We start from the raw sequence: 26,179 nt of genomic DNA, 5'->3' as shown, positions 1-26,179 counted from the left end.
ATGCATCAGTTTCCTCATGTATAACAAGAGAGTGATCATAGTATCTTGCTGTGAGGATTAAGTTAGGATTAAATTAGATAATCTATAGAGTGATCACTAGGCATAATAATTGGCACAAAGAAACGTTAGGTGCTGTCATCATCTGTTGTTGTTGTAGTCTTCATCTGCAAGCTCTCATCTTTACAGCTGTCTACCCTTGATGCTCACTCAGGCTGATTTTCTGAAGGCAGAGGCAAAGAATGCTGAAGGTATGGCTGCCACATGTGTACTGAAAACCGCGACCTGATGAGGCCCACATATGGGGTTCAAGGTTGAATGGCATTAAAACACAGTCCACACAAAGCGATCCATTTAAAGAATGACAGCCTAAAGGGGGCATCCTGTATGACTTCATATAGAATGGGCCATTTGGAGACTATTTAAATGGTGTTTACTTTAAATGAGCCATCCTTGGTGAAACCGACAGTGAATGCCTTCATTTTCCTTTTGATTCAATCCACTTGCACTAGACTCCCTTTGCTACACCAGCTGCAAAACAAAGAGAACACACTGTACTTGAATTAACCCAGAGTTTTTCCTCTGCAGAGGCCAGAAACCCCTCACACCACTGGATGATTTCACAGCCAGGCTGGGATTCATTAGCAAGACTAACAGAGAGGGGTGGTAGGAAGGGATGCAGAGGAAACAGCACTCCTTAACTTCAGGCACAAGCCGCCACCCAACTTGCCCTTCTTTCTGGGCAGATTCTGTAAAGCTGGACTTCTGACCTCCTCAGAAAGAGACCAGAGTTCTCTAACGCCCCTACATCACTTTCTCCTATTGGACTATATTTAGGGGGAAAAACTCTCATACTTCAGTTGTCTCACTAGTAAGATACATGTATCATATGACGTATTGACAATAACAGCTGTTACAAGACCCAAATAGACATTTTCATCTCCACAACAGGACTGAAATTTTCCTTAGATGACCGTGCTTTTTGCAGCTATAATAGAACTTGAAATGGATCAATTTTCAAATCACAAGAGGCAATTTAAAATTTAGTTTTTGGGCCGGGCGCAGTGGCTCAGGCCCATAATCCCAGCACTTTGGGAGGCCGAGGCGGGTGGATCACCTGAGATCGGGAGTTTGAGACCAGCCTGGCCAACACAGCGGAAACCCCATCTCTACTAAAACTACAAAATTAGCCGGGCGTAGTGGCGCATGCCTGTAATCCCAGCTACTCAGGAGGCTGAGGCTGGAGAATCACTTGAACCCTGGGAGGCGGAGGTTGCAGTGAGCTGAGATCGTGCCATTGCACTCCAGCCTGGGCAACAAGAGCTAAACTCCGTCTCAAAAAAATAAATAAATAAAATAAAATATAGTTTTGGGCCAGGCGCAGTGACTCACGCCGGTAATCCCAGCACTTTGGGAGGCCAAGGCAAGAGGAACACCTGAGGTCCAGAGTTCAAGACCAACCTGGCCAACATGGGTGAAACCCTGTCTCTACTAAAAATACAAAAATTAGCCAGGCGTGGTGGCGGGCACCTGTAATCCTAACTACTCAGGAGGCTGAGGCAGGAGAATCACTTGAATCCAAGAGGCAGAGGTTGCAGTGGGCCAAGATTGCACCACTGTACTCCAGCCTGGGTGACAGAATGAAACTCCATCTCCAAAATAAAAATAAAAATAAAAATAAATAAAATTAAGTTTTGAAAATAAGTATCATAACTAAAGAGTGTTAAAACAGTTATCTTAATTATTTTTTCAATGACTATTCTAAAAACTGTCCTGTGAGTAGTTTTGAAGATTCTATCTTCCATAGGAGGAAGAATAATTCTCAGTGAAGAGGGAAAAAGGAAGAACACAAAGGAGTAGTCAGTTCATGAGAGGAGAGAGAACTTATTATACTAAACCTGTGAGAAACTTAGCTAACTGAGATAATCATTTTCCATAAAAAATTTTAAGAGAAGAAAAATCAAGATACGGTAGTCATTTTTACACATCAGTCATGCCTACCAATAGTAAATTAAATAAGAAATTTATGAAAAGTCAGTGTCCTATTCGTAGGTGAATCTTGGATAAACCCACTTAATATAATTAAAAGCACAGCTATAACCACACACACATAACCACTCTACTTGTGCAGAGGCTAAGGTAGATCATAGCTCTGCCAAGTTAAGCATCTCATGGAACTTCTCGTATTAAAGAGTTATTGTTTTCACTGAAAATTAAAACAGGCACTTAAATTCTTCCTATGAAAACCATCCATTTTACTTTTTCAACCTCTCCACTATAGGTTAGACAAACAGCATGAAGCATTCGGAAATATCAAATTGATACGTGCTTTTATTTAACATATAATCTTTCTTTCCTCAATCCTTCAGTAGCCCCTGCTACTTTGCTACCTCAAAATTGTTTCTTTCTCTAACCACAATTCCTTATTTCAGCAATTCCTATCCAAACTATTATATATGTTATGATTACTTTGGAATACCTTTGTATCACAAATTAAAGATGCCTAACAATGTTTACAGGAATATGTATATTCAGAAAGATGTACACTTATAAGTGTATACAGACATACTATACAGAATGTATATATCATATATTTTAAACATATAATATACACACATCTGTACAATAAATATAATATATTCACGAAAAGGAGAGAGAGCTCCCCATTTTGGCTGCTCTTCCCCTCTTGGCCTCCTTCTCCACTGCTTGGGTCTTTCAGCAAACTCTAGCTTTCTGTCAGGATTTTGCAGATGCCGAGTCTACACCTTTCGGTTTTCTAAGTGAGTGCCACCCTCGTGAATACCCATAGCGTGACTGTCTCTTGTTAGTTCTTCTCCACAGTTGCTCAAGGGTTGTAACTGGCACCAGAACAAACGAGACAGTAAGACGCCCTGGGCACCAGCATTGCCTAACCAGGGCGATGTGCCAGGTCAGGCCACCACTTTGCAAGCACTGATGCTACCCAGCAAGGCTTCGGTTTTCCTTCCCTGCAACATGGTACCGCCTCAGGCACAGGAGAGGCAAGAGAGAAGAATGACCTTCAAGATCATTCTTGTGAACTAGGTAAAAGAGCGCCACCTGCTGAACACAAGAGCCTCTATAGGTTTTCCTTGTTGGCTAACGGGATACCTAAAGGAATATGCTCCACCAGGCTTGTTACTGAAGTCTCACCGGCCACTCTGACCTTCGATGCAGGTGACCCAGTTCCCCTTAAGCTGGATCAGCTAACTGGACACCAAATCATACTGCTCCAGGTGGTCACAGGTAAACTTGAGTGCTTTACTCACATGGAACATTCATGAATGTCAAGTCGAAGACAAAAATCCACAGCAATGAGAACTGGTATATACATGCCTGCCAGAATCATCAATGTCTGAAAGAAACCATGATGACTTTCACATATGTCGTGTATGGTAAGCGCAGTGCCAGGAGGGTAAGCAAGAACTAGTCAACAACAAATCACAAAACAAAAGAATTAACTGACACAGATTTAGAAAGTATTGGCTCACCGGCATCTTTCTAATGGGAAAAGATGAATACGTTTACCCTTAAAAACATAGGAATGTATGTGTACTGGCATGGAATAAAGTTTCCCTAGTTCTAGAAACAAGGAGCTTTCTCTACTTTGCATTCTTTCTTTGTGAGGAAAATACTTAAACATAACCATTCCTAAATGCCTCTTAATTTACCATTTCCTCATACGTAATTCCTGGTTGCATACTATGGGAGCAGTCTAAATAGTACTGCTCATTTTGAAAAGTTGGCTTTCAGTTGCACACAGGAGGGTCTGGACTCTCAGATCTTGGCTTTTTCCTGGAATTTCCCACACAAAGTCAAAAGAAAGGGAATGTCAAGAGAGCTAGTCTATTGGGCAGGCCAGAGAGTAGCATTTTGCCCAGAATGAAGTAATGTCTACAGTCTTACTTTTGCACAGAAAAATGAAATCAGATCTTATGCAAAGGCACGTGTAGTTTTTACCACCTTTCACTTGTTCATATGCTTTTTCTCCTTCATCTGGAAGGAGCTTCCATTAGGCAGTCTTCTTCATTTACTTGAGGCTTCCCACAAAAAAACAGAAGCAGAGTATTTTCTTTTTCTTTTTTTGTTTGTTTTTTTTTTTTTTTGAGATGGAGTCTCGCTCTGTCACCCAGGCTGGAGTGCAGTGGCACGATCTTGGCCCACTGCAACCTCCGCCTCCCAGGTTCAAGCGATTCTCCTGCCTCAGCCCAAGTAGCTGGGATTACATGCGCCTGCCACCATGCCCGGCTAATTTTTTTTGTATTTTTAGTAGAGACGGCATTTCACTGTGTTAGCCAGGATGGTCTCGATCTCCTGACCTCGTGATCCGCCCGCCTCGGCCTCCCAAAGTGCTGGGATTACAAGTGTGAGCCACTGCACCCAGCCTTCAGAGTATTTTAGTTCTCTAGGAAGCAGGGATATACTAAATTAGACTCTATAAAAATAAAACTTTCACGCCTATAATCCCAGCACTTTGGGAGGCCAAGGCGGGCAGATCACGAGGTCACAAGATAGAGACCATCCTGGCTAACATGGTGAAACCCCGTCTCTACTAAAAATACAAAAAATTAGCCAGGCGTGGTGGCAGGTGCCTGTAGTCCCAGCTACTCGGGAGGCTGAGGCAGGAGAATGGCATGAACCCGGGAGGTGGAGCTTGCAGTGAGCGGAGATCGCACCACTGCACTCCAGCCTGGGCGACAGAGTGAGACTCTGTCTCAAGAAAATAAATAAATTAAAAAAAAAAAAAAACTAAACAAAAAATTACTAGAAGAAAATAATAATGTACTAAACCAATTCTTTTTAAAATTTATTGAGGCTGGAAAAAAGGCATAAACTGTAATTAAGCAACAAAAGCAAAAGAAATGACCCTGAAGTCGATTTTGTTACTATCATTAGTAGTTTTAAATGTTTCTTCCATGAACATACTACTTCTGCCTGATTATAAAGAACACATTTATTCCACAAATGCATATTGGGCACTTATTCTATACAAGGCACTGTGTTAGGCATTGGGTCTCTGCGCTCAATAGTTTAGCTATATTTTGGTAGAGAATATAGGCCAACAATAAGCCACAGGATAACATCTCTGTATGCCCAAATCACATTATGCTGAGGAAGTTTAATAATAAAGGAGAATAATAAAGGAGCCAAGCAAGTTAATCTAAATCTATGGCCTTGTCTTAGCCTTCTTTAAAAAAAAAAAGAATAACAACTGCTCAGCTAATAGAATTCTTACAATGGTCATCACCCTACATCCAAACCATTACCCTTCATTTTAAAAACAGTTAGGAGAAATGATTTCCCTTATGAAGCAAGGACCCAGAGGTCTGTCTTCTGATTTCTGTTCCCTGCCCAAGGGCTGCTGTCATTTCTGTTGCTGTTATCTGCTCCCAGGTGCCTTGCTTCTTTGGAAAAATCAGCTGGTGCCCAGGAAATGTGCTAATCAGGCCTATGTGTCACTGTGATGGAAACTGTGACTTGCTGGGTCGCGCTTTGCCAGTCATGTTTTCAAAGATAGCTCATCGTTTTAAAGGGCATTCTGCACTACAGAGTAGAGGTCCTATGAGACCAATCTGCCAATCGAGAAAACATGACTTAGAAAGGAAATAGCATCATCTTGTATCCACATCCCCTTTCTCTAAGGAGTGCAGATACATTTGTAGACATTATTCCATCCTCAGAACAGCCATTTTGGTTCTGGCAAACAGCATTATTAGTACTATTTCCTGATTGTCCTCTGATAAACCTTGTCTGTGGGAGGAATTGCAGTATTAAGCACAGAGTTCTTCTATCTTGTCTAGCTTAATTCTCCCTCAGCTTGAACTGGCAAAGATTGTTCTGTGATATCATATAAGGTGTAAGTGGTGTGAACATAAGTAAATCTCAATAAGCATCTATTTTATTACTCTGTCCTCAACTGGAATTTGGGGGAAAAAAAAAAGGTCCACAGATATATTCCTGGGGTTATAAAAGTTTTTCATATTTAAAGTTAATTCTCAATTTTTTTATAATAATCTTCAAATAGATACACAACAGACAGACAGATGAACATGACAGAGGTCAGAAAACTTTTTTCTGTAAAAGACCAGGTAACAAATATTTTAGGCTTTGCAGGACCTTGTTGCCAATACTCAACTCTGCTGTTTTAACATGAAGGCAGTCAAAGACAATGGCCATGATCCAATAAAACTTTATTTACAAAAACAGGCAGTGGACTAGATTTGGCCAGCAGGCCATGGTTTGCTGACCCCTAAAATCATCCAGATGTGAGTACTGTCAAATGATTTCACAGTTCCCATCTGTATTAGTGTGTATGATTGCATGGGGACGTGTGGGATTGTGATAATTATCAAGAGATAATGAGAAAAGAACGTAAGGATGATGCTTTTGGCTGGGTAAAGGCCAAACGACATCACAGCATGCTGTGTAAACAAAAGTTTACAGGGAGATGAAAGACAAGTGGTGGAGAACTGGATTATTTTGTGGCTCAGGGTAGAACAGGTGTTCAGTCTCAAAAGAAACTGCATGGAGCCATCAGCACCACATTCATATTGTAAGGGGCAATTTCATCTCAGCAAAATATTAATATTTACATTCAATTTATATTTATATATTTATATCAATATAAAATTCAAATTATAAATAATAAATTTTAATTTTATTGATTTGCTAGTTTGATCTGCATTTCATTTATAATTTTATTTTGGCTTTATGGATGTGTAAGAGTTGTAAGAACACAGAGTTCATATCTAGTCTTAGACCTATAGTTTTTGAAATGTCATTCTAATATAAATAATTTCAGTCAACTGTGGTAAATCATGAGACCTTTCCCTCTAAAAAGAAGAATAATGCTCAAGTTTGGGAAACATTGTCAAACACAAGGCTTTACTGCAGGGCCAAACCATGAATGAGAAAACACGTAGGCTTGGTGAGGTGAGGGTGGGGAGAGCCACATGGCATCTTGGGAGGTGGAGTTATCACAAGCACACTGCTATTGGCAGAAATGGGAGCAGGCCACCTATCAGTGCCTATCTGAAATTGCAGTGTTTCATATACTCAATCAATTCAGCAAGTCAGGGAACCAAACAGAGACAACAGAGAAAGAGCCTATGTGAGTCTAGGAGAACCTGACTGGAGAATTGCCAACAAGACACTAGAGCCCAGATAAAGAAGCTGCGTGTATCTGCCAACCCTTTAATCCAGTCAAGTTGACACCTAAAATTAACCACCACACATATACAATAAATGTGTACTTTTTTTTTTTTAGACAGTATCATTCTGTCACCCATGCTGAAGTGCAGTGGTGTGATCTCAGCTCACTGCAACCTCTGCCTCCCTAGTTCAAGCAATTCTCTTGCCTCAGCCTCCTGAGTAGCTGGGATTACAGCCGTGTACCACCACGCCCAGCTAATTTTTCTGTATTTTTGTAGAGACGGGGTTTCACTATGTTGCCCAGGCTGGTCTTGAACTCCTGGCCTCAAGTGATCCGCCCGCCTTGGCCTCTCAAAGTGCTGGGATTACAGGTGTGAGCCACCACACCTGGCCATAAATGTGTACATCTTAAATGTGTTGTTCAATGAGATTTCACAGATAAACACACATACATAATTAATCATTACCCCATGAACATTTCTATTACCCCAGAAATTCCACTGTATCCTTGCACTCATTTCTTCCTAACCCCATTCCAGCCAACCACTGATCTAGTTTCCATCAGTACAGACTGGTTGACTTCTCAAAATTCATATAAAAAGGGTCATTCAGTGTGACTCTATTTTACTCAGCATAATGTTTGTGAGATCAATCCATATTGTTGCAGGTGTCACTAGCTACTTTTTGTTTTGATGTATCAATAGTGGTCCATTGTGTGAATAAACCATAATTTGTTTATCCATCTACAATTAGACTGTTTTTGGTCATTATGGAAAATGTGCTGTGAACAATCAGGTATTAATCATTTTGTGGGCGTAGGTTTTCATTTCTCTTGGGTAAACACTTAAGAGTAAAATTGCTAGATCATGTAAATATATGTTTAAGCTTGTGAGTATCTGCCAAACTATTTCCAAAATGGTTGCATCCTTTCATATTCTCACCAGCAATGTGTGAGAGTTCTAGTTGCGGCTCATTCTTGGAAACACTTGGTATTTTCTGTCCTTTTAATTTTAGCCCTCTAACTAGGTGTAAAATACTATCTCATTATGGTTTTAATTTGCATTTCCCTGATGACAATGCTGAGCACCTTTTCATGTACTTTGCACATTCTTATATCTTCTTTTGAAAAGCATCTGTTCATGTCATTTGCTCATTTTATTTCATGTGGGGTTTTTGATTGTTTTATTATTAGGTTATAAGAATACTTTATAGACCAGACATGGTGGCTCACACCTGTAATCCCAGCACTTTGGGACGCCGAGGCAGGTGGATCACTGAAGGTCAGGAGTTCAAGACCAGCCTGGCAAACATGGTGAAACCCCGTCTCTACTAAGAATACAAAAATTAGCTGGGCATGGTGGTGCATGCCTGTAATCCCAGCTACTCGGTGAGAGAATCGCTTGAGCCCGGGCAGCAGAGGTTGCAGTGAGCTGAGATCACGCCACTGTACTCCAGCCTGGGCAACAGAATGAGACACTGTCTCAAAAAAAAAAAAAAAAAAAGATTATATAATTCTAGGTACAAGCCTTTTGCCAGACATACGTATTACAAATATATTCCGGTATATGTGGCTTGCCTTTTCATTTTTATTTACACTTCGTCCTACTGATATTCCATAGTGACATTTTTGTTCCTAATTTCAGCAGTAGAGATTTACATTATGTTATTTTAACATTAGTTTTCTTTTTTTTTTTAGATGGAGTCTCGCTGTTGCCCAGGCTGGAGTGCAGTGGCACAATCTCAGCTCACTGCAAGCTCCGCCTCCCTGGTTCACGCCATTCTCCTGCCTCAGCCTCCCGAGTAGCTGGGACTACAGGCGCCCACCACCACACCCAGCTAATTTTTTGTATTTTTAGTAGAGACGGGGTTTCACCGTGTTAGCCAGGATGGTCTCAATCTCCTGACCTCATGATCCGCCCCTCTCGGCCTCCCAAAGTGCTGGGATTACAGGCGTGAGCCACTGCGCCCGGCCTTAACATTAGTTTCCTGTCAATCATTCAAATGAATGTCAATCATTCATTTTAAAAAATTTTCCTTCAAGAATGTTATACTTCAGTTAATAGGGTTGCTACAAATAAAAATATATAAAAAAAGAATGTTGTACCTAGTCAAGGATTGTTCATAAGTGAATACAACAAAAAGCCAATCTAAATATGGGAGGGCTCAGAAAATGTACCATTCATCCAGTCTTCTAAAAAAAAAAAAAAAAAAAAAAAAATTGAAGCTATTTCCCAGCCAACTTAAGAGCTCAAGAATGAAGAAAGTCTAAATACTTATTATGAAATCATTTGAAACTGAATGAAAATACAATAATAGTAATTCCTAGAAAAGACATACTACAAAAAGTTATAGAGAAAATGTGAGTCCCAAATCCCAAGTTTTATTAAGTAAAACTGGAGAATATGGGTGCAGAAGGATAATGGAGTAAATACCCATCCAATTCCTTATTTGATATGAATTCCAGAGATATTGGTTAACTAAACTGTAAAACATCCATTTATAGGATACTCATAGCCATAAAAATAATGAGGAAAAGTCGGGCGCAGTGGCTCACGCCTGTAATCTTAGCACTTTGGGAGGCCGAGGCAGGCGAACTGCCTTAGCTCAGGAGTTCGAGACCAGCCTGGGCAACACAGTGAAACCCCGTCTCTACTAAAATACAAAACATTAGCCAGGCATGGTGGCGTGCGCCTGTAGTCCCAGCTACTCGGGAGGCTGAGGCAAGAGAAATGCTTGAACCCAGAAAGCAGAGGTTGCAGTGAGCCGAGATCGCGCCACTGCACTCCAGCCTGGCGACAGAGCAAGACTCCATCTCCAAAAAATAAATAATAATAAAAAATAGATAATGAGGATGCTCTTTACACTCTTTTACAAAATATCTATAAAATAAATTTATTCTAAAAGGGAAAGCACAATACAAAAATGTGTCTAGCATGCTACAATTTGTACAACAAAAGAGAAAAAACATATTATTCAAGAGAAATTGGTAACCTTGGTTGCCTGGGGAAGTGTTACTGGATGTCTGGGAAATAGAGGTAAGAAAAACATGTTATTGCACATAATGCTTTGTCCTTTTTCTTCTATAAATGAACCACGTAAATGTTACTTATTTTTAAATATAAAAATTTTATTTTATTTTTTTATTTTTATTTTTTGAGATGGAGTCTCGCTCTGTCACCCAGGCTGGAGTGCAGTGGAGTGATCTCGGCTCACTGCAAGCCCCGGATTCACGCCATTCTCCCGCCTCAGCCTCCCAAGTAGCTGGGACTACAGGTGCCCGCCACCACGCCCGACTAATTTTTTGTTTGTTTGTTTATATTTTTAGTAGAGATGGGGTTTCACCGTGTTAGCCAGAATGGTCTCGATCTCCTGATCTCATGATCTGCCCACCTGGGCCTCCCAAAGTGCTGGGATTACAGGCGTGAGCCACTGTGCCAGCCTAAATGTGTTGTTTTTAAGAATCAAGTAAGGCTGGGCACGGTGGCTCACACCTGTAATCGCAGCACTTTGGGAGGCTTAGGCGGGCGGATCACGAGGTCAAGAGATCAAGACCATCCTGGCCAACATGGTGAAACCCTGTCTCTACTAAAAATACAAAAATTAGTTGGGCATGGTGGTGCACGCCTGTAGTCCCAGCTACTCGGGAGGCTGAGACAGAAGAATCGCTTGAACCCGGGAGGCAGAGGTTGCAGTGAGCAGAGATCACGCCATTGCACTCCAGCCTGGCGACAGGGCAAGACTGTCTCAAAAAAAAAAAAAAAAAATCAAGTAAATACTCATCGGTGACTTCAGTACATACGTAAATCTAGCTTGTGATAAAGACATCACAAAATTTTAAAAATTCAATAAATGATCCTGAAGCAACTGGTTTTCTATTTGAAAAAAAAGACAATGTTTAGTCCTCATTTCACAACCTGATGAGAATAAATTACAGACTGATTAAAGAGTTATAAAAATTAAACTATAAAAATATTAGAACAAAATGAATCTTACAGCAATCTAATAAATTTAACTTCATAAAAACAGACACATCATATAAAATTAAAAGATATACCAAAAGCTGGGAACAATGCTTTTCATAAATGTAAGAAACTAGTATCTTTTTTTAAAGAGCCAATAAAATTGAAAAATAAGACAAACGGCAAAAATCTAGGTCTTCAGTATAAAAAATGGGCAAAGGAAATAAACAGAAAATGAAAATGGTTAAGAAACATATAAGGACATGTGAAACTCACTAATTATCAAAGTAATCCAATTAAAGAGAGACCTGCTGCTGCCTATCAGATGAGCAAAGTTCCAGGTGACAAGGACCCTCATAACTACAGATGAACGTATAAACTGGCACAGCCTTTCTGGAAAACATTACGGGATATGTACCAACAGCCTTAAACATGTTCCAACTTTTGACTCAGTAATTCTAATTTTATATAAAATGTCTCCCCTGGAATTTAATGCAACTTTATTTAGAACAGGAAAAAAACTGAAATAATCAAAATATTTAATATAGAAATGTTAAATTCTGATATATTCAGATAAAAAATATTGTGCCAATGTTAAAATCATATTAAAAAATATTTAATGACATGTAAAGTGTTCAAGATACACTATAAGTGAAAAAAGTAGAATAAACACCATCATATGCTATCACAATTTGAGGATGATAACTGTACAAAACATAGATTTTAAATACTGAAAGGAAATGTAACAAAATCTTGGCGATAATTTTCTCTATAATTTTTTAAATTTATTTTTAGTTTTCTGTATATTTTAAAGTTTCTATAACAAATATGTGGAAGGAGATGCCTTTTTTTTTTTTTTTTTTTGAGACGGAGTCTCGCTCTGTCACCCAGGCTGGAATGCAGTGGCGCCATCTCAGCTCATTGCAAGCTCCATCTCCAGGGTTCATGCCATTCTCCTGCCTCAGCCTCCCAAGTAGCTGGGACGACAGGCAACCGCCCCCACGCCCGGCTAAATTTTTGTATTTTTAGTAGAGACGGGATTTCACCGTGTTAGCCAGGATGGTCTCAAAGGAGATGCCATATTTTAAATAAAGAAATAATATAACTATAAAAATGTTTCCTGGCCAGGCACAGTGGCTCACACCTTTGGGAGGCTGAGGTAGACAGATCACTTGAACCTGAGCGTTCAAGACCAGCCTGGGCAACATGGCAAAACCTCATGTCTACAAAAAAAGTGCAAAAATTAGCTGGGCGTGGTAGCATGCACTTGTAGTTCCACCTACTTGGCAGGATGAGGTGAGAGGAGCAATTAAGGCTGGCAAGTCAAGGCCACGGTAAGCCGTTATCAAGCCACTGCACTCCAGCCCGGGCAACAGAGCGAGACCCTGTCTCTCAAATAAACAAATTTTTTCCTGGCATCAACATGCTCAGGATCTCCACTGAAAAAGTTAAATGCTGCAATAAGAAGTAATTCATACATAAAACCTTGATGATGCATTAGCACTGCCTTCCGTCTTTCTTATACACCTTTGGTTCAGAACTTCACACAGGCAAACCATGTGTAGAATAGATACTTCACTAAGACAACTCCAGTGGGCCAGCCAACAAGAGCACTATCCCTTAACATAATTAATAACCATGTACAGACACCATAACAAACCACAGACAACTGTAATGGTGTTTCCATGGTACACCTGCCTGTTCAGAACGTCTTCAATCAAGACCACCTACTTATGGCCTACGAACCATCAGGTGAAAGCAACTGCTGAAATAATCTATGAACCGACAACTCTAGTATGAAGAGCCCCAAATCCCATGCCCAGGCTCCTAAGTGTCCCTCCCCATCCCCTGCTTGTTTTCTCTGGCAGGATGTTTTATACTATGTTCATTTCCAACCCAACTAATAAAGGAGCTCTTTAAAGTTTAGAAAAATACTGTTTATTGGGTTCCTGGGTCCACATGTGTGCAATACATAAATAAGCAAAGAACACATGTACAGTACCTTCCCAAAGCTGCGTTGGTTTGGCAGAATTTTCCCCACTCATTAAAACAACAAAAGATGCAGCTGCTCGAACTGTAGCCTGCCATGTTGACATGGCAACGGGTGGCTCCTGGCATGGAAAAAGGGCCCTGTTGTTTATGGGAGATCCCACAGTATAAACACATGGCCTGCAGAAGAGAGACAAAGAAAGAAAGGGGGTGGATCTTTAAAATGAGTTGTCACTTTTCTCACCGCCATGGTAGTGCAGGTTAAGTTGAGCTTTCAAAGAAAACATTTGAAACTTTGTAGTTGACTGGTTTCTGAGCATTCTGAACTGAAGCTGCCAAGGGCTGGTTATGTGAATAGCTGAGTGGTTATTTCTCTCAGATGAATTACTTAAATATGTAAAAAGAGTTGGTTTATTTAAGGAGAAAAATATTTTTTGGATAAAGTTTTAAATACTACTCGGCCAAGTTATAATTTATATTACCCTTGCCCCCTTCCCCTCAGGCCCTGGTGCCTTCAAAAGAAAAGTTTTAGAGACATTCTTACAAACCTTTTGGAAAGTATTCTGGAAAAGAAAATATGTTTGGAGATCACTGAGATATTAATGCTTGGAAAAACAAGCTGGTGGTCTCAAATCCTGGGCTGGCAGGCAGATACCCCCAATCTTGGAAGCCACCATCTCAAACAGAACCCTTGTGGGAATCCTTGTGTGGAGGCCAAGAACAGGGGCTGGCATATGAACAGGACTGTGGGTCACAACAACCAGGCTTGTGATGGGAAAGCCAAGGGCGCAGAGTCATTACCAAGTCACCATGTGCAAAACCAATGACACAGCATTAGGATTCATTCTGCTGCGATTAGAAAGTACAGCCCTACCCAAACCAAGAAAGATCCGTCCCATGATAAAGTCATGGTTGATAAAGATGGAAAAGATTCTCAAGATCAAAGGACCTACTCTTGACACCAGAGTAGAAGGAAGAAGACTGACTCCTCAGAAAAAACTCAGGAGAATGTTTCTACTTTCTGTTTTTCAGTTATGACAAATGACAAACATGTAGTTTTAGTCAGCTTGACTTACAAAGTAAATGAATAGAGCAAAGCACAACTTCTTTTGGATAAACTCATTTTCTTTTTTCATTAACATCATTATAATTGAGCATTTATTGTGTTCACACAGTGTGCAAGAAAACACAGAAAGATAGTTCAACTCCATCAGTCAGGGTCTCGTATGAAAAAGAGAAACCAGTCTAGGTCTTAACAAACAGGTAATTTAAACTCGGGAATGAGTTTAAATGATAGAAGAGCGGAGAGATCAATCAGAGGACAGTAAGACAACCCAGGGATTAGCCACAGCAGTAATCAGCTGTGACTCCTCATATCGGAGGAGCTGGGTGATTACTGGGTTACGAGGCAGGAGTCATCTGGCAGAAGCCAGAGTCACAGTGGGGACTGTCCAGGGGGACCTGGGACCACAGGAGACTCAGCCACACTGAAGCTGCCAAAGGAAAACAGGAGGAGGAGAAATACGTTACAGAAGTAACGTATTTCTAGCCAGCTCCTGCTTTCAAATCTTCCACCAGTGGCCCCCATTGGCCAAACCTAGCAGGAAGCCAGAAGACAAGAGAGCCTAGGAAATGAAGTTCCTTGTCACTTAGAGAAGATCACAATAAGAGCAGAAAATGGATCTCAGCGCAGTCAGGCAGTTGCTGTACGCTTATCCTACAAGTATACATGCCATGATAATATGAAGGTTTGACATGGGGCAGGGAAAGATCAGAAAGTCTAAACACCTTTGTACCACCTGGGTTGCCAACTTACCAAATGACTGTGGGGAAGCTCCTCAACTTCTGAGTCACAGGTAAAATGGGTATTGGGTTGGGGAAGCGGGCAGCAGGTAGTGACTTCTATTGTCTGTTGTGTTCAATAAGCACCTAATTTGCGTAGGGTAACTCTGTTGTGGGTCTTCCCTTGCCTGCACAGGGAAGAAATCCTCCCCAAAAGACTGGCTTACCAAGGTGCTGGTCTCCTCTCTGTAAGGCTGGGTTGGAGGCCATGCTAGCATATTATTACACATTCCACTTCTGCCCTTAGGTATGAGGCCCCCAAGGCTGCCTCCATCAGCTTCCATACCACTTCCCCAAAGAAACAATCGGATTTGAGATGAGGTCAAATCTGAGAAATACTGTGCAGGAAGAATCAGGACTTAGTAAGTGATGTGCTGAAGAAGAGGGAGAAGGAAAGGAAGACTTCTATGAGGTAGCCAGCTGCTGAGCTGGCCTCCAATAACCCCTTCCTCCTAATATTTACATCCTTGTGTAGTCCCCTTCCATACTGTACCAGATCTGTGTGCCCAAACAGACCTGTGTAGAGTAAACAGGCAGTTGCAGTACACTTATCCTACAAGTAGACAGGCCGTGATAATGCAAAGGTTTGACCTGGGACAGGGATACAACAGGATACAGCAGAGGTGATGGCATGTCACTTCTGAGACTATTTTAAAATCTGTGGTTTTCATCTTAGACTATCTTTTCTCACTCTCTCCCCCATCATTTACTCTGGGCCATGAGTGTCATGAAGTCACTCAGGCAGCCTAGGGAGGCACCCACATGGTAAGAAACAGAGACCTTTGGCCAACAGTCTCAAGTGAGGAACCAAGGCCTGCAACAGCCACGCGAGTGAGTCTGAAAGAGGATTTTCCAGCTCCTGGCACACCTTGAGACACCTGCAGCCCCGGCCAACAGCTGCACTGTAACCTTGCAAGACATTTTGAGCAAGAGACACCAGCTAAGCTGCTCCTAGATTCCCGAGCCTCAGAAACTGTGAGAGGTAATAAATGTTTGTTCTTTTAAACTGCTAAGTGTGGGGGTAATTTGTTATGCAGCCATAGTTAACACAGACTTTTCTGAGGTTTCTGGCTCAAGTGATAAGATAGATGGTAAAGCTACTGAACAAGAAAGGAAGAACAGGATGGGTCCAGGGAGGAAGGTGGAGGGCATGCACCTGTTTAATTTGCTTATAAAGGGCTTTACATAAGCACATGACAGACGACACTTTTATGGACACAGAAAGGATGTTTTCCTAATCCCAAACAGTGTGGTGTCCATGAACGGGTTCCAATGTCTGAAATCAGACCTGCCTCAGAAAATGTGAAAATGGGAGAGGAGCCAAGATGGCCGAATAGGAACAGCTCCGGTCTACAGCTCCCAGCGCGAGCGACGCAGAAGACGGGTGATTTCTGCATTTCCATCTGAGGTACCGTGTTCATCTCACTAGGGAGTGCCAGACAGTGGGCGCAGGTCAGTGGGTGAGTGCCCCGTGCGCCAGCAGAAGCAGGGGCGAGGCATTGCCTCACTCGGGAAGCCCAAGGGGTCAGGGAGTCCCCTTTCCAGGGGTGACAGATGGCACCTGGAAAATCGGGCCACTCCCACCCGAATACTGTGCTTTTCCGACGGGCTTAGGAAACGGTGCCCCAGGAGAGTATAGCCCGCACCTGGCTCAGAGGGTCCTACGCCCACGGAGTCTCACTGATTGCTAGCACAGCAGTCTGAGATCAAACAGCAAGTCGGCAGCGAGGCTGGGGGAGGGGCGCCCGCCATTGCCCAGGCTCGCTTAGGTAAACAAAGCAGCCAGGAAGCTTGAACTGGGTGGAGCCCACCACAGCTCAAGGAGGCCTGCCTGCCTCTGTAGGCTCCACCTCTGGGGGCAGGGCACAGACAAACAAAAAGACAGCAGTAACCTCTGCAGACTTAAATGTCCCTGTCTGACAGCTTTGAGGAGAGCAATGGTTCTCCCAGCACGCAACTGGAGATCTGAGAACGGGCTGACTGCCTCCTCAAGTGGGTCCCTGACCCCTGACCCCCGAGCAGCCTAACTGGGAGGCACCCCCCAGCAGGGGCAGACTGATACCTCACACAGCCGGCCAGGTACTCCAACAGACCTGCAGCTGAGGGTCCTGTCTGTTAGAAGGAAAACTAACAGAAAGGACATCCACACCAAAAGCCCATCTGTACATCACCATCATCAAAGACCAAAAGTAGATAAAACCACAAAGATGGGGAAAAAACAAAGCAGAAAAACTGGAAACTCTAAAAAGCAGAGTACCTCTCCTCCTCCAAAGGAACGCAGTTCCTCACCAGCAACGGAACAAAGCTGGACGGAGAATGACTTTGACGAGCTGAGAGAAGAAGGCTTCAGACGATCAAATTACTCCGAGCTACGGGAGGATATTCAAACCAAAGGCAAAGAAGTTGAAAACTTTGAAAAAAATTTAGAAGAATGTATAACTAGAATAACCAATACAGAGAAGTGCTTAAAGGAGCTGATGGAGCTGAAAACCAAGGCTCGAGAACTACGTGAAGAATGCAGAAGCCTCAGGAGCCGATGCGATCAAATGGAAGAAAGGGTATCAGCCCTGGAAGATGAAATGAATGAAATGAAGCGAGAAGGGAAGTTTAGAGAAAAAAGAATAAAAAGAAACGAGCAAAGCCTCCAAGAAATGTGGGACTATGTGAAAAGACCAAATCTACGTCTGATTGGTGTACCTGAAAGTGACGGGGAGAATGGAAACAAGCTGGAAAACACTCTGCAGGATATTATCCAGGAGAACTTCCCCAATCTAGCAAGGCAGGCCAACATTCAGATTCAGGAAATACAGAGAACGCCACAAAGATACTCCTCGAGAAGAGCAACTCCAAGACACATAATTGTCAGATTCACCAAAGTTGAAATGAAGGAAAAAATGTTAAGGGCAGCCAGAGAGAAAGGTCGGGTTACCATCAAAGGGAAGCCCATCAGACTAACAGCGGATCTCTCGGCAGAAACCCCTACAAGCCAGAAGAGAGTGGGGGCCAATATTCAACATTCTTAAAGAAAAGAATTTTCAACCCAGAATTTCATATCCTGCCAAACTAAGCTTCATAAGTGAAGGAGAAATAAAATACTTTACAGACAAGCAAATGCTGAGAGATTTTGTCACCACCAGGCCTGCCCTAAAAGAGCTCCTGAAGGAAGCGCTAAACATGGAAAGGCACAACCGGTACCAGCCACTGCAAAATCATACCGAAATGTAAAGACCATCGAGACTAGGAAGAGACTGCATCAACTAATGAGCAAAATAACCAGCTAACATCATAATGACAGGATCAGATTCACACATAACAATATTAACTTTAAATGTAAATGGACTAAATGCTCCAATTAAAAGACACAGACTGGCAAATTGGATAAAGACTCAAGACCCATCAGTGTGCTGTATTCAGGAAACCCATCTCACGGGCAGAGACACACATAGGCTCAAAATAAAAGGATGGAGGAAGATCTACCAAGCAAATGGAAAACAAAAAAAGGCAGGGGTTGCAATCCTAGTCTCTGATAAAACAGACTTTAAACCAACAAAGATCAAAAGAGACAAAGAAGGCCATTACATAATGGTAAAGGGATTAATTCAACAAGAAGAGCTAACTATCCTAAATATATATGCACCCAATACAGGAGCACCCAGATTCATAAAGCAAGTCCTGACTGACCTACAAAGAGACTTAGACTCCCACACATTAATAATGGGAGACTTTAACACCCCACTGTCAACATTAGACAGATCAACGAAACAGAAAATCAACAAGGATACCCAGGAATTGAACTCAGCTCTGCACCAAGCAGACCTAATACACATCTACAGAACTCTCCACCCCAAATCAACAGAATATACATTTTTTTCAGCACCACACCACACCTATTCCAAAATTGACCATATACTTGGAAGTAAAGCTCTCCTTAATAAATGTAAAAGAACAGAAATTATAACAAACTATCTCTCAGATCACAGTGCAATCAAGCTAGAACTCAGGATTAAGAATCTCACTCAAAACCGCTCAACTACGTGGAAACTGAACAACCTGCTCCTGAATGACTACTGGGTACATAACGAAATGAAGGCAGAAATAAAGATGTTCTTTGAAACCAACGAGAACCAAGACACAACATACCAGAATCTCTGGGATGCATTCAAAGCAGTGTGTAGAGGGAAATTTATAGCACTAAATGCCCACAAGAGAAAGCAGGAAAGATCCAAAATTGACACCCTAACATCACAATTAAAAGAACTAGAAAAGCAAGAGCAAACACATTCAAAAGCTAGCAGAAGGCAAGAAATAACTAAAATCAGAGCAGAACTGAAGGAAATAGAGACACAAAAAACCCTTCAAAAAATAAATGAATCCAGGAGCTGGTTTTTTGAAAGGATCAACAAAATTGATAGACTGCTAGCAAGATTAATAAAGAAGAAAAGAGAGAAGAATCAAATAGATGCAATAAAAAATAATAAAGGGGATATCACCACCGATCCCACAGAAATACAAACTACCATCAGAGAATATTACAAACACCTCTACGCAAATAAACTAGAAAATCTAGAAGAAATGGATAAATTCCTCGACACATACACCCTCCCAAGACTAAACCAGGAAGAAGTTGAATCTCTGAATAGACCAATAACAGGAGCTGAAATTGTGGCAATAATCAATAGCTTACCAACCAAAAAAAGTCCAGGACCAGATGGGTTCACAGCTGAATTCTACCAGAGGTACAAGGAGGAGCTGGTACCATTCCTTCTGAAACTATTCCAATCAATAGAAAAAGAGGGAATCCTCCCTAACTCATTTTATGAGGCCAGCATCATCCTGATACCAAAGCCTGGCAGAGACACAACAAAAAAAGAATTTTAGACCAATATCCTTGATGAACATTGATGCAAAAATCCTCAATAAAATACTGGCAAACAGAATCCAGTAGCACATCAAAAAGCTTATCCACCATGATCAAGTGGGCTTCATCCCTGGGATGCAAGGCTGGTTCAATATACGCAAATCAATAAATGTAATCCAGCATATAAACAGAACCAAAGTCAAAAACCACATGATTATCTCAATAGATGCAGAAAAGGCCTTTGACAAAATTCAACAACCCTTCATGCTAAAAACTCTCAATAAATTAGGTATTGATGGGTCGTATCTCAAAATAATAAGAGCTATTTATGACAAACCCACAGCCAATATCATACTGAATGGGCAAAAACTGGAAGCATTCCCTTTGAAAACTGGCACAAGACAGGGATGCCCTCTCTCACCACTTCTATTCAACATAGTGTTGGAAGTTCTGGCCAGAGCAATTAGGCAAGAGAAGGAAATAAAGGGTATTCAATTAGGAAAAGAGGAAGTCAAATTGTCCTTGTTTGCAGATGACATGATAGTATATCTAGAAAACCCCATTGTCTCAGCCCAAAATCTCCTTAAGCTGATAAGCAACTTCAGCAAAGTCTCAGGATACAAAATCAATGTACAAAAATCACAAGCATTCTTATACATCAATAACAGACAAACAGAGAGCCAAATCATGAGTGAACTCCCATTCACAATTGCTTCAAAGAGAATAAAATACCTAGGAATCCAACTTACAAGGGATGTGAAGGACCTCTTCAAGGAGAACTACAAACCACTGCTCAAGGAAATAAAAGAGGATACAAACAAATGGAAGAACATTCCATGCTCATGGGTAGGAAGAATCAATATCATGAAAATGGCCATCCTTCCCAAGGTAATTTACAGATTCAATGCCATCCCCATCAAGTTACCAATGACTTTCTTCACAGAATTGGAAAAAACTACTTTAAAGTTCATATGGAACCAAAAAAGAGCCCGCATCACCAAGTCAATCCTAAGCCAAAAGAACAAAGCTGGAGGCATCACGCTACCTGACTTCAAACTATACTACAAGCCTACAGTAACCAAAACAGCATGGTACTGGTACCAAAACAGAGATACAGATCAATGGAACAGAACAGAGCCGTCAGAAATAATGCCACATATCTACAACTATCTGATCTTTGACAAACCTGACAAAAACAAGAAATGGGGAAAGGATTCCCTATTTAATAAATGGTGCTGGGAAAACTGGCTAGCCATATGTAGAAAGCTGAAACTGGATCCCTTCCTTACACCTTATACAAAAATCAATTCAAGATGGATTAAAGACTTAAATGTTAGACCTAAAACCATAAAAACCCTAGAAGAAAACCTAGGCAATACCATTCAGGACATAGGCATGGGCAAGGACTTCATGTCTAAAACACCAAAAGCAATGGCAACAAAAGCCAAAATTGACAAATGGGATCTAATTAAACTCAAGAGCTTCTGCACAGCAAAGGAAACTACCATCAGAGTGAACAGGCAGCCTACAAAATGGGAGAAAATTTTCACAACCTACTCATCTGACAAAGGGCTAATATCCAGAATCTACAATGAACTCCAACAAATTTACAAGAAAAAAACAAACAACCCCATCAAAAAGTGGGCGAAGGACATGAACAGACACTTCTCAAAAGAAGACATTTATGCAGCCAAAAAACACATGAAAAAATGCTCACCATCACTGGCCATCAGAGAAATGCAAATCAAAACCACAATGAGATACCATCTCACACCAGTTAGAATGGCAATCATTAAAAAGTCAGGAAACAACAGGTGCTGGAGAGGATGTGGAGAAATAGGAACACTTTTACACTGTTGGTGGGACTGTAAACTAGTTCAACCCTTGTGGAAGTCAGTGTGGCGATTCCTCAGGGATCTAGAACTAGAAATTCCATTTGACCCAGCCATCCCATTACTGGGTATATACCCAAAGGACTATAAATCATGCTGCTATAAAGACACATGCACACGTATGTTTATTGCGGCATTATTCACAATAGCAAAGACTTGGAACCAACCCAAATGTCCAACAATGATAGACTGGATTAAGAAAATGTGGCACAAATACACCATGGAATACTATGCAGCCATAAAAAATGATGAGTTCACGTCCTTTGTAGGGACATGGATGAAATTGGAAATCATCATTCTCAGTAAACTATCGCAAGAACAAAAAACCAAACACCGCATATTCTCACTCATAGGTGGGAATTGAACAATGAGAACACATGGACACAGGAAGGGGAACATCACACTTCGGGGACTGTTGTGGGGTGGGGGGAGGGGGGAGAAAAAAATAAACAAATAAATAAATAAATAAAATGTGAAAATGATGATTTGATGAAGTAGGACACATAGATATTATAGGCATATTTGAGTCAGTTGATGGGGGGCTGGTCCTTCCACCAACTGGATTAAAATCCACCATGTTGTCACCATCCTTTCCTTCCCAGTTCAGTATTATGTCCTCTTTAGCTATCTAGTTCTAGACATTTTGTTCTAGAATTTTGTCCTGATCCCTTCTGTCATGCTCTTGAAAGCTCTTTCTGCCATTGTGCATCTGGGCACCTGACCTCTTCCATCAAGGGGGTCAGTTACCAGGCCAGGCCCCCAGCAAGCTCTCACCTCCACCCTCCCCAGTATGCTCACAATTCTCTATTCCCACCCTCCTCTTTCCATGGCTGGGTTATCTTTTCTGCTAAAGTCTAACATTTTTTTCTAGCTTCCACTTGGTATCCAGAGCTGTAACTCTGAACATGTAGATCAAGTTAGCAATCTAAAAGCCATACCCCATTAATATACACACGTCTGATAAGAGACTCAATCATATTCTTACTGAAATCCTTTCAAAAGCAGGAAAACAATCACATAAGAGGGAGGTCTTAGGGTAGGCACACCTTGAAAATGTAAATTCTCTTTGTGCTCCCAGCCTACTCTTTTCTTGGCCTTTTTCTCTTCATCAGCTGCAGGCTCACTCCTCCCTTCCCAACCAAGGCCCAAACCAAGCCCTAGGGAGTTAAGAGTCTTTATAACCAATGGCTTTTTGCTGTTTCACAAGCTGATATCCTATGCATGTCTGACATCACAGTGCAAACCTGAAATCAATCTACAGTTGGGTAGCTACATTTTAGCAGTGTGAAGGTTTTATCCTCTGAATAAAGCTCTACTGGTGGAATCTTGGTCATCTACCAGCAAATTTAGGATGGGTGAACATGGGGTCTTTCCAGAGTCATGAAATCATACCCACTACATAGTGACTCCAGACTAAAGATGGCCCCCATCATGCACACATTCAAATGAAAACTATATGGAGGGCCGATTCCCTGATTACCCATCCATGCCTTCCCCTCCACAGAAGGCAGGAAAATCTATGTGTGTTTATAATGAATGTGTAAACACAGAAATAAATGCAGCTGTGTTTATCTGACATGCACAGCCTTGCACCTCGGCCATGTTGCTAAAATGCTCATAGGATAGACGTGCAGGCAGCAGCCTGAAATTCTCCAATGCTTGTAACTTCATTATTTCTAGATCGAGTAATTCCTTCCAACATGCAAAGGAAAACTCTCTCACCAGGGTTCATCTCACATGCCCTGGAATACCCAATTGTATGGAAGACTCCTTGGGGAGCCCAGATTAACTGCACAGGAGTTGCGGGAATGAGAGGACAATGAAAATCAGAAAGAAGAGAAAAACAGGGTAGGACAGGGTGAGACACAAGTCCACGGCTTGCTGCCATTAAAGAACTTCTAAATTGAGGAAGAACTTGTCAGAGTAACAATTACTTCAGCTTCTGGCTAAATGTTTGTGCATTTGCAGAGTGGTCAAATGAGGATGAGACATACTAACTCTGCCTTTCAAGGTAAGAGGTCAGCTAAGACTAACGCGTTTGCTAGTCTTCCTAAGGAGGAGCTACGCAACCAAATGTGTAAGGGATTGCTTAAAACCATATATTTTCTTTTTCTTCCGTTGACTGCTATACGCATTTGTCTTTTCGCAGCCAGAAGAAAAAGGGGGTTGTTTTTCATTTAAAAATGTTTTAAGTTCCACTACAGTCCATCAAGTCACCCTTTTTCTGAGACCTCGTTACCACTGTTAGGTGACTGGGGAGAAGGCTGCCAGAAGTAGGTTGGAGGTAATGAGCCCACAATGGCCCCATGTGTGGCTTGATGAGGCCCTGACCTGATCTCTGGAGGGTGGGCCACAGATGCGACAGTTTAGGGGGTCAGAATCTTTTGTAAGTTTCCAAGGGTTACAAGGTCTTCAGGCCTCCTCCAATTCCTTTCCATCTGTTCTCCTTTCTGCACTAATCTTTTTTATAACTCCACGTTCTCATTAAACCTAGATTACAGTCTCCATTATAGGTGAGCAACCCTCTTGCTTTCTTGTGCCACAAAGAACCAGAACTACTAAAAGAAGTGTTTAGCAATGACTCACTCTCTCTCCTATACACACACATGCACCTCTTCCTTATTATTATTCTACTTTTCTACTTCCTGGCACAATTACCAAAACCAGAATTCATCAATCATACTGAATACATGGCAGGTCCAGGGAGAACGCTGCTTTGACTCAGAAAGATAGATTTTACGTGAAGTCAAAACGGACAAGGCTGCAAATGGCTTTGAGTCAGAAATTCATCACTTCTTCACCAGAGATGTTTTGGGTGCAAAACAGGCAAGCTGCTTGTAAAGGCAAAGACAGTATTTCTCATCTGGAAGTGCTTGTGGGTATAGGATTGTGTACGTGGAAAAAATCTGGAGATGCTCTCATGGAATCTTCTCATTTTACAGATGAGGAAATGAAGAGACGTAAGATGACTATCTGAGGTCACACAGCTAGTTACCACACAGCTCTCACTAGTACTAGGTCTCTTGGCTTCCACCACCCAGGTTCTTTTGAACACACTATGCTCTTGGTGATACGAGGCACTGCGATTTGTTATTTTCTGTAGATGCTTTGTTACTTATTTCTTGTTTGGTTGGTTATGTTGGTTACTTGTTGAGACCGATACAGTCCATCCTTGTATTTTCTTCCATGGTGACTCAACTGGGATTCTGGGAAATAGAGGTATGCACAGCCTGGGCAGCAAAGAGACAAAGAAGATAAAACACGACCCTTCCAAGCATTTTCACTCATGATTCCGACTCTGCAGTCATACAATATCATAGAATTAATGTGTATTCCACTTCAGTTCTCATAAATTTTGCATTGGTTTCTTGAAGAAAGTAAGGGGGAAAAAAGGTGCTAATTGTCAAAATGTTCCTCTTAGACCTGAAATCTCTCCCAAAACATCTTCTGCTCATTCTTTTAATTTTAAAACTTTCCTTTAGAGTGAGATATAAAATAATGAAATTAATTCAGTGGGGGGAGGGGGGAGGAAGAACATGTTTTAACATCTGGTTTTGATACTCCAAACTAAAAATTACTCCCAAAGTCTACATCTTCCCTGGCCCAATAGCTGAGCAAGAAATATTACAGAAAAAAGTAGTTCTCCTTAGGATTTTGTTAACTTCATCCCAGTCTTGTCTAAAACAAACAAACAAAAAAATCACAGTGCTTTACAAAAGTTTAAATGTTAATATCACTTTATCTTATAATGTATTTTCCCAGTTAGCTTTCTTATCTTTAACAAAAATCCAAATAGTTATAGTTTTTCTAATAAATTTCCTATATGTAACCGAATTTTCCTCCATTCAATTCAAATTCAGTGATGTCATCAGCTTAAGCTCAGACCTCCTAAACCACTTGGCTACTTCCACAACTATTATAATGATTCTAACGAAAAGGAGAATGGGTTATCAAAGAGAATGCTTCAGTTTGTTTTGTTTTGTTTTGTTTTGAGATGGAGTCTCGCTCTGTCGCCCAGGCTGGAGTGCAGTGGCGCGATCTCAGCTCACTGCAAGCTCCGCCTCCTGGGTTAATGCCATTCTCCTGCTTCAGCCTCCCGAGTAGCTGGGACAACGGGCACCCGCCACCACGCTAGGCTAATTTTTTGTATTTTAGTAGAGACGGGGTTTCACCGCATCAGCCAGGATGGTCTCGATCTCCTGACCTTGTGATCCGCCCGCCTCGGCCTCCCAAAGTGCTGGGATTACAAGCGTGAGCCACCGCGCCCAGCCAATGCTTCAGTTTTAAATAACGTTTTCTTCAGGGGAATAGAAAAAATGTTAAAAATACAAGGAAAATGAAGAAAACACATCAACTTTGAATAAAGGTTTCCATTTTGAAAGTTTATTTCTTAGGTATACCGAAGATCTAGAATTAAAAACATATTAAGTCCCATTCCTTTCTTGAAGCTTGGCAAGAACACCTTTACACAA

At 41.4% G+C, this 26,179-nt stretch overlaps 1 protein-coding gene across 15 annotated transcripts in view; it reads right to left on the bottom strand.

Moving 5' to 3' along the window:
• The window catches only part of AOPEP (aminopeptidase O (putative)), a 369,731-nt gene that overhangs the window by 304,238 nt on the left and 39,314 nt on the right, over positions 1-26,179 (bottom strand). For 10 of the 15 annotated variants that reach the window (XM_024251889.3, XM_063714294.1, XM_063714296.1 and 7 more), the window contains one exon: positions 13,129-13,295. The exons of 4 other annotated variants lie outside the window; for them this stretch is intronic. In XM_024251889.3, the coding sequence (XP_024107657.3) occupies positions 13,129-13,295 (167 nt within the window). Of the gene's footprint in view, positions 1-13,128; positions 13,296-26,179 lie in introns of those variants that run through there. One more of the 15 variants, XM_063714302.1, reaches the window with a different exon arrangement.

Source organism: Pongo abelii, chromosome 13 (assembly GCF_028885655.2).
Source record: "Pongo abelii isolate AG06213 chromosome 13, NHGRI_mPonAbe1-v2.0_pri, whole genome shotgun sequence".
NCBI classification, from domain to species: Eukaryota; Metazoa; Chordata; class Mammalia; order Primates; family Hominidae; genus Pongo; species Pongo abelii.
The sequence above is the reverse complement of the archived record's forward strand: the minus strand, read 5'-3'. Positions and strand labels throughout refer to the sequence as shown.